The sequence below is a fragment of the Melopsittacus undulatus genome, chromosome 20 (genome assembly GCF_012275295.1).
Source record: "Melopsittacus undulatus isolate bMelUnd1 chromosome 20, bMelUnd1.mat.Z, whole genome shotgun sequence".
Lineage (NCBI taxonomy): Eukaryota > Metazoa > Chordata > Aves > Psittaciformes > Psittaculidae > Melopsittacus > Melopsittacus undulatus.
This window is the reverse complement of record NC_047546.1, coordinates 1,203,653-1,215,045: the sequence shown is the minus strand read 5'-3', so window position 1 is coordinate 1,215,045 and position 11,393 is coordinate 1,203,653. Positions and strand designations below refer to the sequence as shown.

The window sequence follows — 11,393 nt, the reverse complement described above, 5'->3', positions numbered from 1 at the left end:
TTTGGCACCACCATCCATCCCCCTTCCTCTTCCTCCCCCCCCCCCCCGGCCGGGCAGGGCGCCGCGGACCCCCCATGGACGGGGTGGGATGGGGGAGCCGCCGGGATACGGGAGGAGTTGGGAGCGGGATGGACACACAGATGGATGGACAGGGGCAGGTGGGGGCATGGGAGATCCTGGGGGGGGAGGGCGGATAGAGACACGTACAGGGATGGATCCATCCTTCCTCTCCATCTCCATCTGTCAAGGCTTACCCATCCATCCATCCATCCATCCATCCATCCATCCACCCAACCATCCACCCATCCATCCTTCTCCATCCATCCATCCTTCTCCATCCATCTTTCCAGCCATTCCATCTCTCTACCCACCCATTCCTCTTCTCCATCCATCCTCTATCTTTTCCATCTGTCTTCTCCATTCATCTCTCCTTCTCCATCTCTTTTTCCATCCCACTTCCACCCATCCTTCATTTACCTCATCCCTCCATCCTTTCTCACCCCTCTTCCCAGCTGTTCTCTCCATCCATCCATCCATCCATCTTTGCCATCCACCCACCCATTCCTCTTCTCTACCCATCCTTCTCCATCCGTCCTCTCTATCCTACTCTATTTTCTCCAGCTGTCAAGTTCTCCATCCATCCGCCCATCCTTTTCCATCCCTATTCTCCATCCATCTTCCCAGCCTTTTCTTGTCTCTATCCACCCATTCCTCTTCTCCATCCGTCCTCTAACTTCTCCATATGTCAGTCTTATCCACCCTTCTTCTCCATCCATGCACCCATCCTTCTCCATCCCTGTTCTCCATCCTATTCCCAGCCATTCCTTCCACCCATTCCTCTTCTCCATCCATCCTCTACCTCCTCCATGTCAGTCTTATCCACCCTTCTCCATCCATCCATCCATCCATCCATCCATCCACCCACCTTTGCCATCCATGCACCCATCCCTCTTCTCTAGCCATCCTTCCCCATCCCTCTTCTCCATCCTATTCCCAGCCATTCCTTCCACCCATCCCTCTTCTCCACCCACCCCCCACCTCCTCCACCCACCCCACATCCCCTCCACCCTCACATCCCATCCCCTCTTGCAGATGACGTCCTCCACCAAGGTGTTCTACAGCCAGACCACGCAGACCGAGAGCCGGCCGCTCATGGGGCCGGGGCTGCGCCGGCGCCGCGTCATGACCAAGGACGGCCGCAGCAATGTGCGCATGGAGCACATCGCCGACAAGCGCTTCCTGTACCTCAAGGACCTGTGGACAACCTTCATCGACATGCAATGGCGCTACAAGCTCGTCCTCTTCTCCGCCACCTTCGCCGGTACCTGGTTCGCCTTCGGCGTCGTGTGGTACCTGGTGGCTGTGGCGCACGGGGACCTGCTGGAGTTCGAGCCGCCGGCCAACCACACACCGTGTGTGATGCAGGTGCACACCCTCACCGGCGCCTTCCTCTTCTCCCTCGAGTCCCAGACCACCATCGGCTACGGGTTCCGGTACATCAGCGAGGAGTGCCCGTTGGCCATCGTGCTGCTCATCACCCAGCTGGTGCTCACCACCATCATGGAGATCTTCATCACCGGCACCTTCCTGGCCAAGATCGCGCGGCCCAAGAAGCGCGCCGAGACCATCCGCTTCAGCCAGCACGCGGTGGTGGCGCAGCACGCCGGCAAGACCTGCCTCATGATCCGCGTGGCCAACATGCGCAAGAGCCTCCTCATCGGCTGCCAAGTGACCGGCAAGCTCCTGCAGACTCACCTCACCAAGGAGGGCGAGAGCATCCACCTCAACCAGCTCAACGTGGACTTCCAGGTGGACACGTCCTCGGACAGCCCCTTCCTCATCCTGCCCCTCACCTTCTACCACGTGCTGGACGAGGGCAGCCCCTTGCGGGACGTGGCGCTGCGCCGCGGCCAAGGCGACTTCGAGCTGGTGGTGATCCTCAGCGGCACCGTGGAGTCCACCAGCGCCACGTGCCAGGTGCGCACGTCCTACCTGCCCGAGGAGATCCTGTGGGGCTACGAGTTCACTCCGGCCATCTCCCTCTCGGCCAGCGGCAAGTACGTGGCCGACTTCAGCCTGTTCGACCGCGTGGTGGAGGCGCCGGCGCCGCGCGGCACTCACCGCGGTGGGGACCCCGACAAGGTGAAGCTGGAGGAGTCCCTGCGGGAAGCGGCCGAGCGGGAGCGGGAGGGGGCAGCGCTCAGCGTGCGCATCAGCAATGTCTGAGGGGGGCACCGGGCATGGGGGGCACTGGGGATGGGGATGGTGTTGGCACATTGGGGTGACGCCGGTGCTGGGGGTGTCACCGGGACTGGAGGCATCACCAGCCCCTGCAATGACAGCAAGCCTGTAGGTGCCATCAGCCCTTGGGGTGCTGTCAGTGCCCGGAGGTGTCACCGGGGCTGGAGGCACCACCAACCCCTTATGGTGACACCAACCCTATAGATGCCACCAGCATTGGAGATACCACCAACCCCTTATGGTGACACCAACCCTATAGATGCCACCAGCATTGGAGATACCACCAACCCTTTATGGTGACACCAACCCTATAGATACCACCAGTGCCTGAAGGTGCCACCAACCCCTTATGGTGACACCAACCCTATAGATGCCACCAGTGCCTGAAGGTGCCACCAACCCCTTATGGTGACAACAACCCTATAGATGCCACCAGCATTGGAGATACCACCAACCCCTTATGGTGACACCAACCCTATAGATACCACCAGTGCCTGAAGGTGCCACCAACCCTTTATGGTGACACCAACCCTATAGATGCCACCAGCATTGGAGATACCACCAACCCTTTATGGTGACACCAACCCTATAGATACCACCAGTGCCTGAAGGTGCCACCAACCCCTTATGGTGACACCAACCCTATAGATGCCACCAGTGCCTGAAGGTGCCACCAACCCCTTATGGTGACACCAACCCTATAGATGCCACCAGTGCCTGAAGGTGCCACCAACCCCTTATGGTGACACCAACCCTATAGATGCCACCAGCATTGGAGATACCACCAACCCCTTATGGTGACACCAACCCTATAGATGCCACCAGCATTGGAGATACCACCAACCCTTTATGGTGACACCAACCCTATAGATGCCACCAGTGCCTGAAGGTGCCACCAACCCCTTATGGTGACACCAACCCTATAGATGCCACCAGTGCCTGAAGGTGCCACCAACCCCTTACGGTGACACCAACCTCCTATGGTACCACCAGACCTTACGGTGCCCCCCCCAGGCTGTTTCCCCCCATGGGTTCTCCCATTCCCATCCCGCCCCCCCCAAGCCCCCAGCCCCATTGCAGGGAGATGCTGCCCTGGGGGACGCTGGGGGGGGTCACTGATAATCGGACGCGTGTCCCCCCCCGCTGCTAACGTAGAGCTCTGCTATTAACGCACAGCCCCCGGCCCCATGTACGTGTATAGAGAGAGCCACTAACCGGGGGGCAGGAAGGGCCCCCCCCCCCAAACTGCCCCGGGGGGGGGGCTCGGCCTCCACTGGGGGGGCAAAGCGGTTACTAAATAAAGGCTGCGTTGATGGTGGGGCCAGGCCTGTGTGTCCCAGTGTGCCCCCCCCATAAACAGTGGGGGGGGCAGAGCCACCCCCTGTGCCCCCCCCCATAAGCAGTGGGGGGGGGGGGGCAGAGCCACCCCCTGTGCCCCCCCCCCATAAGCAGTGGGGGGGGGGGGGGCAGAGCCACCCCCTGTGCCCCCCCCCCATAAGCAGTGCAGGAGGGGGGGGGCAGAGCCATTCTCTGTGCCCCCCCCATAAGCAGTGGGGGGGGGGGCAGAGCCACCCCCTGTGCCCCCCCCATAAGCAGTGTGGGGGGGCGGTCAGAGCCACCCCCTGTGCCCCCCCCATAAGCAGTGTGTGGGGGGGCAGAGCCACCCCCTGTGCCCCCCCCATAAGCAGTGCGGGGGGGGGGTGCCCCCCCAAAGACAGGCCCCAATCTAAGGACACAGGTTTGGTTTATTTCTACCCCCCAGTTCAAGGGGGTAACTGGGAGCAGTGGGGGGGGCACATTCCCACCCCCCCATCCCGGTCCCCAAGCAGGGGATGCGGTGATGTCCTCATAGGGGAGGGGATAAAGTGGGGGGCATAAAACCAACCCCCCCCCCCCATTAAAACCATGTGGAGCTGCCCCCAAGGCACCAGGTGAAGCTGCAGCATTCCCAGGAGCAGGCATTGGGAACACCGGGAACACCGGGACAGCCACGGGGGGGGTCACACCAGGAAGGAGGACGTCTGCTTGAACTCTCCCTGTGGGAATGAGGGGGACATGGGTGGGATGGGGGCACCCAAGGGGTCCAGGTGGGATTGCTGGATTGGGATGCAAGGAATGGGGAATGCCAGGGATGGGGAATACTGGGAACAGGGAATGCTGGGCTCAGGACATGCCAGGGATGGGGAATTCCAGGGATGGGGACAGGGAGCGGTGGGGTTGAGGACAGGGAATGATGGGGATGGGGAGAGAGAACATCGAGGATGGGGATAGAGAATGGCAGGGATGGGGACAGGGAAAACTGGGGACAGGGAATGCCAGGGGTGGAAACAGGGAACAGGGGTAGGGAATGGTGGGGATGGGGACAGGGAATCACGGGGATAGGGAATGGCGGGGACAGGGAATGGGACTGGGGATAGGGAATGGTAGGGATAGGGAATGGTGAGGACAGGGAATGGGACTGGGGATAGGGAATGGTGAGGACAGGGAATGGTGAGGACAGGGAATGGTGGGACAGGGAATGGCAGGACAGGGAATGGCAGGACAGGGAATGGCAGGACAGGGAATGGTGAGGACAGGGAATGGTGGGGACAGGGAATGGTGGGGACAGGGAATGGTGGGGACAGGGAATGGTGGGACAGGGAATGGTGGGGACAGGGAATGGTGAGGACAGGGAATGGTGAGGACAGGGAATGGTGAGGACAGGGAATGGTGAGGACAGGGAATGGTGAGGACAGGGAATGGTGAGGACAGGGAATGGTGAGGACAGGGAATGGTGAGGACAGGGAATGGTGAGGACAGGGAATGGTGAGGACAGGGAATGGTGAGGACAGGGAATGGTGAGGACAGGGAATGGTGAGGACAGGGAATGGTGAGGACAGGGAATGGTGAGGACAGGGAATGGCAGGACAGGGAATGGCAGGACAGGGAACAGGAGCAGGGCTGTTGGCTGTTGGCTGTTGGCTGTTGCTGTCCCCGTGCGGTGCTCACCTGGCTGCGGTGTGAGGGTTGGCTGTAAATCACCTTCTTGCCGGTGCTGCTGCAGGGAGAGGAGGGAAGGGGGAGATGGGACAAGGAGCAGACCCCCCCGAGCCCCCCCCCCTGCACCCCCCCGAGCCCCTGCCCCCCCCCGAGCCCCCCCCCGAGCTCCCCCCACACCCAGTGCATCCCAAGGACATTCCCAATCCTGCTGGGACAGGAGGAGGAGGCAGCAGAGGCTTCACTTACTCTTTTCTCTCTGGAATAGAAGAAAGAACTGGAGTTAGGGGGGGACATGGGGGGGGCACAGGGACATGGGGGGGCACAGGGACATGGGGGGGACACAGGGACATTGGGGGGGCACAGGGACATGGGAGGGATGGGGACATGAGGGAGCACAGGGACATGGGGGGACACAGGGACATGGGGGGGACACAGGGACATTGGGGGGGCACAGGGACATGGGGGGCACAGAGACATGGGGGGGGCACAAGGACATGGGGGGACACAGGGACATGGGGGGGGCACAAGGACATGGGGGGACACAGGGACATGGGGGGCACAGGACATGGGGGGGGCACAGGGACATGGGGGGACACAGGGACATGGGGGGCACAGGACATGGGGGGGCACAGGGACATGGGGGGCACAGAGACATGGGGGGGGCACAAGGACATGGGGGGACACAGGGACATGGGGGGGGGCACAAGGACATGGGGGGACACAGGGACATGGGGGTCACAAGGACTGGGGGGACACAGGGACATGGGGGGACACAGGGACATGGGGGGGGTACAGGGACATGGGGGGGCACAGGGACATGGGGGTCACAAGGACTGGGGGGACACAGGGACATGGGGGGACACAGGGACATGGGGGGGACACAGGGACATGGGGGGGGGGGGTACAGGGACATGGGGGGGTACAGGGACATGGGGGATCACAAGGACATGGGGGGGGCACACGGGGCAGGACTCACTGCTGAAGAAGCCCCGTCTATAGGCAAACCAGATGCCAAAGGCCACCAGCGCCAGCACCATCAGCAGCACCACAACCGCGGCCACGATGCCGCCGACGTTGACCTCACCTGGCAAAGGGCAGGAGGGGTCAGGATAGAGGAGAAGGACCCAACCCCATTCCCTGCCATCCAAGCAGGCTCTTGGGAATGCCAACGGGATCATTAACATCCATGGGAGACCATTAACTGCAATGGGATGATGGTGCCCCCCCCATCCACGGCTGTTCCTTACTGGCTTCCATATGGATAGCATCAGATCTCTGGGGGGATCCCACGTTGTTGTTGGCCTCGCAGGAGTAGTCACCACTGTCGGAGCTGCCGAGGGGCTGGAAAACCTGGATGGGCACCGGGATGTGAGCACAGGATGCAGGGCAACAAGGACCTACCCTAACCCTAACCTAACCCTAACCCTAACCCTAACCCTAACCCTAACCCTAACCCTAACCCTGCATCCAGAGCCCCCCTTCACTCACCAGTTCACCTGTGGTGGTGTCCAGGCTGTAGGAGGAATTCCGGAAGCTGGGGCTGGATTTGGGATCGGTGGGAAGCAGCATCCCATCCTTGTACCAGCGGAAGGTGGGGGGGGGGGACCCGTCGGTCTCGGTGCAGCGCAGCACGATCCTGCTGCCGATGGTGGCCGAGGTGGGCACGTGGGCAACGGGCTTGGATGGCGGCACTGGGATGTATGGAGCGGGTCAGGATCCATCCCACACCGGGAGCGGGATGAGCCGGGATGGGGCCGCGGACGCACCTTGGACAATGAGGGTGACCTCGGATGTGGCGATCCTGCTGCCGTCACCCACAACCTCACAGATGTACTTCCCGGTGTCCGCACGTGTCACCGACAGGAAGACGATGGCGGTGGGGGAGAAACGGACCCGGTTCTTGTATGGGTCTGGAAAACAGGGAATGGGGATGGGAATGGGGATGGGAATGGGGCTGGGAATGGGGATGGGAATGGGGTTGGGAATGGGGTTGGGAATGGGGATGGGAATGGGGTTGGGAATGGGGATGGGAATGGGGCTGGGAATGGGGATGGGAATGGGGCTGGGAATGGGGATGGGAATGGGGCTGGGAATGGGGATGGGAATGGGGCTGGACACAGGGAAGGAGAGGGGGGGGCCCATAGGATGTACCCGTCAGCTTCTCATCGTGGTAGAGCAGCACAAGTGAGGATCCCTTCTGGAACTTCCACTCGATCCGGGGATTCCTCAGCCCATACTCGTAGGCAGCACAGGGAATCTCGGCGGCTACCGGGGGGGAAAGCGGAGCTGCCAACCCGTGCCAGCGGAGCCGCACCGGGAATGGCGGCTGTCCAATGGGATAATGGGATGGGGGTGATGGGATGGGGATGATGGGATGGGGATGATGGGATGGGGATGACGGGATGGGGATGACGGGATGGGGATGATGGGATGGGGGTGATGGGATGGGGGTGATGGGATGGGGATAATGGGATGAGATAACGGCATGGGGGTGATGGGATGGGGATAACAGGATGGGGATGATAGGACAGGGATGATGGGACGGGGATGACGGGATGGGGGTGACGAGACGGGGATGACAGGATGGGGATGATGGGATGGGGATGACGGGATGGGGATGACGGGATGGGGATGATGGGATGGGGATGACGGGATGGGGATGATAGGACAGGGATGATGGGATGGGGATGACGGGATGGGGATGATGGGATGGGGATGACGGGACGGGGATGATGGGATGGGGATGATGGGATGGGGATGACGGGATGGGGATGATAGGACAGGGATGATGGGATGGGGATGATGGGATGGGGATGATGGGATGGGGATGACGGGACAGGGATGATGGGATGGGGATGACGGGATGGGGATGACGGGATGGGGATGACGGGATGGGGATGACGGGACAGGGATGACGGGATGGGGATGATGGGATGGGGATGACGGGACAGGGATGACGGGATGGGGATGACGGGATGGGGATGACGGGATGGGGGTGACGAGACGGGGATGACGGGATGGGGATGATGGGATGGGGATGATGGGATGGGGATGACGGGATGGGGATGATGGGATGGGGGTGACGGGACAGGGATGACGGGATGGGGATGACGGGACAGGGATGACGGGATGGGGATGATGGGATGGGGTCACTCACACTCATTCTCAGGCACTTCTTTGGTCTCATAGGTGACCTGGGCTCGCACCAGTGACACTGCAAAGGGACAAGGATCCAGCTCCGGAATCCATGGGGATCCATGGAGCAGGATGGGGTCAGGGCGGTCAGCGGCGCCCAGAGGCTGCAGTGACGGTCACCGGGGCCGGGTGACACCAACACCGGAGCTGGAAAATCCCGTCCGGGTGCGTCACGGCCCTGCCTGGTTTCGGGACACACGGACACACACCCGGACACGCCTGAACACGCCCGGACACCGGGAACGGGCACGGAGGGCACCCTGAGCCACCCCAAAACCGGGCGGGAGGGGTGGTTTTGGGGTGAAACAAGGAGGAAATGGGTGTTTGGTGTCCTCAAGCATCAAGCGCCTCTCAAAACAAGGCAATGAAAAGCCTGGAAGCGCGGCTCGGAGGGGAAGGATTTGGGGTGAATTGGGGTGGATTTGGGGCACGAGCAGCAGGGAGCAGCGATCCTATGGGATCAGCACCGGCCCCACAGCGCTCGGGTCCATCCCGCACAATGGGGCAGGAAAAGGCAATGAGGAAACGGCCCCGACGGGACCCGGCCCCGGTTCCCCCCCCCCGGCACCAGGAAGAGCTCCGGCTCCAGCTCCGGCTCCAGCTCCGGCGTTGGCTCCGCGGAGTTTCCGGTGTTGGGAAGCGAGGCCGGATCCACACCCTCGGATCCCGGCTCCGCCAAGGACCTCGGTACCCCCCATGCCCCCGGTGCCGGGATCCCCGGAGCCATCCGGTATCGCGATAACCCGAACCCGGTACCGAGAATCAACCGGGGCACACAGAACCTGAGCCCCCCGTACCCCGATAATCTGAGCTCCCCGGTCCCGTCGTACCCTGACCCCTGCGGCTCAGAGAGCTCCGGTACCCGCGATACACCCAATACCCCGAACCCCCGGTACAGGAAATCCTCCGGTACCCCCGATACCCCGGTACTGCGAACCCCCCGATACCTGCGATACACCCAATACCCCGAACCCCCCAGTACAGGAGAACCCCCGGTACGCCCGATACCCCGGTACCGCGAAACCCCTGGTACAGGAAAACCCCCAGTACCCCGGTATCGCGAACCCCCCGGTACCCACAATACACCCAATACCCCAAACCCCCCGGTACAGGAAAACCCCCGGTACCCCGGTATTGCGAACCCCCCAGTACCCGCGATACACCCAATACCCCCAATACCCCACCGGTATCGCGAATCCCCCCGTACCCCCGACACCGCCGGTACCCCCCGTACCCCCGACCCCCCGCGTGTCCCTATCCCTTCCGTTCTTTACCCGGTGCCGGTACCGGACACCCCCCCCCCCGTGCCCGGTGCCAAAGTTCTTTATCGCCCATAAACCAACCACAGCCCGTAAACAATGGGGCGGTGCCGCCGAGCCCGCGGTGCCCCCTGCGCCCTAACGGGGCTGCACCGGGGAGGGGGGTTCTAACGGGGTCACCAAGACCCCGTTATCGCGGTGCGCGGCACCCCCCCCATACACCAGACCCACCGGTACCGGACACATCCCTCCCCCATACAACAGAACCACCGGTACCGGACACATCCCCCCCCATACACCAGAACCACCGGTACCGGACACATCCCCCCCCCCCATACACCAGAACCACCGGTACCGGACACATCCCCCCCCCATACAACAGAACCACCGGTACCGAGCACATCCATACCCCACAACCACCGGTACCGGTCACCCCCCCCTGTTACCGGTCACACACCCCCTCTCCCCCCCCCCATTACCGGTCACACCCCTCCCCCCCCCCCGTTACGGTCACCCCATGCCCGCCCCTCCCCCCCTCACCGGTGGCCCCGAGGATCAGGATCCAGGACCCGGGGCCGCCCCGCGCCGTTGCCGCCATCGCCGCCGCCGCGCCAGGTGCGGCCCCGCCCCGCCCAGGTGGGCCCCGCCCCCTCCGGAGGGGCTGGACCAACCAGGTGCCGCCCCTCGACCAGGTGCCGCGGAGCCCCGCCCCTTACCCCACCGGCCATTGGCTGAGGCGCCTGGCAGTGGCAAGAGCGGACGCGCCCTACAACCAATGAGGGGCAGGCCCCGCCCCTCAGCGCTGATGTGATTGGCTGCGGCGAAGGGGGCGGTCCAGAGACAGGTGTGAAGAATAGTTGGGCGGGGCAAAGTCCACCGGCCAATCAGAGAGCGCTCTTTAACTTCTGGCCAATGGGCGCGCGTTGCGTCCGTCGGGCGGGGAACCCCGGGCGTTGCCATAGCGACCCCTTCCCCCCCCCCCCCCCCCCCCCCCCCCCCCCCCCCCCATCCCCATCCCCATCCCAGCATCCCCAGCAGCGTCCGGTACCCCTGGAACTGGGGGGGGGGCGGGGGGGATGGGGGTGCCCCCCCCCCCATTCCATAGGGTCCCATGGGGGCTATGGGGGGGTCCATGGGGGGGTCCCATGGGGGCTATGGGGGGGTCCATGGGGGGGCTCCATGGGGGCTATGGGGGGCTCCATGGGGGTGCTCCATGGGGGGGTCCCATGGGGGCTATGGGGGGGTCCATGGGGGGGTCCCATGGGGGCTATGGGGGGGTCCATGGGGGGGTCCCATGGGGGCTATGGGGGGGTCCATGGGGGGGCTCCATGGGGGGGGCTCCATGGGGGGGGCTCCATGGGGGGGGCGGGGAATGAGCGGCGGCTCTGGAAAAACAAATCACTTTTTTATTTCTTTTTTGCCTTTTTTGGGGGGTTTTTTTTGTGGTTTTTTTTTTTTCGTTAAATTCAGAGTTTTAAAAAAAAACCCGTCTGGCCCCGGGGGGGGAGGGGGGGATGGGGGGGGGTGGGGGCGGGGCAGCCGCAGAGCGGGGGGGGGGGATGGGAAAGGATGGGGAAGGGGGGAGGGGGACACACGGACCCCGGGGACCCCCAACACCACCCCGGGAGGGGGTGTCCCATGGGGGGGGCGGGGACATCACGGGCGCAGGCGGGGGGGGGGGGGCAGTGTCTGGGGGGGGGGGGGGGAGGGGAAGGTTGG

At 63.2% G+C, this 11,393-nt stretch overlaps 2 protein-coding genes across 3 annotated transcripts; one reads left to right on the top strand and one right to left on the bottom strand.

Annotated features, from left to right (window-relative positions):
* The first annotated feature begins 1,092 nt into the window (after positions 1–1,092).
* On the top strand, positions 1,093–2,226 carry KCNJ10 (potassium inwardly rectifying channel subfamily J member 10). The gene has a single exon (XM_005139940.2). It carries the CDS (start codon positions 1,093–1,095, stop codon positions 2,224–2,226), a length of 1,134 nt encoding a protein of 377 aa, XP_005139997.1.
* A 1,740-nt stretch (positions 2,227–3,966) lies between these two features.
* On the bottom strand, positions 3,967–10,316 carry F11R (F11 receptor). 2 transcript variants are annotated; one of them, XM_034071158.1, is made up of 10 exons: positions 10,215–10,316; positions 8,378–8,434; positions 7,372–7,485; positions 6,987–7,130; positions 6,709–6,911; positions 6,468–6,570; positions 6,197–6,304; positions 5,467–5,476; positions 5,230–5,278; positions 3,967–4,277 (listed from the first exon to the last, which is right to left on the bottom strand). In XM_034071158.1, exons 1-10 carry the CDS (start codon positions 10,270–10,272, stop codon positions 4,242–4,244), a joined length of 882 nt encoding a protein of 293 aa, XP_033927049.1. In that variant the 5' UTR covers positions 10,273–10,316; the 3' UTR covers positions 3,967–4,241. The 2 variants fall into 2 exon arrangements, with proteins under 2 accessions (XP_033927049.1, XP_033927050.1); XM_034071159.1 differs by having other exon boundaries at positions 5,230–5,275.
* Positions 10,317–11,393: the final 1,077 nt, after the last annotated feature.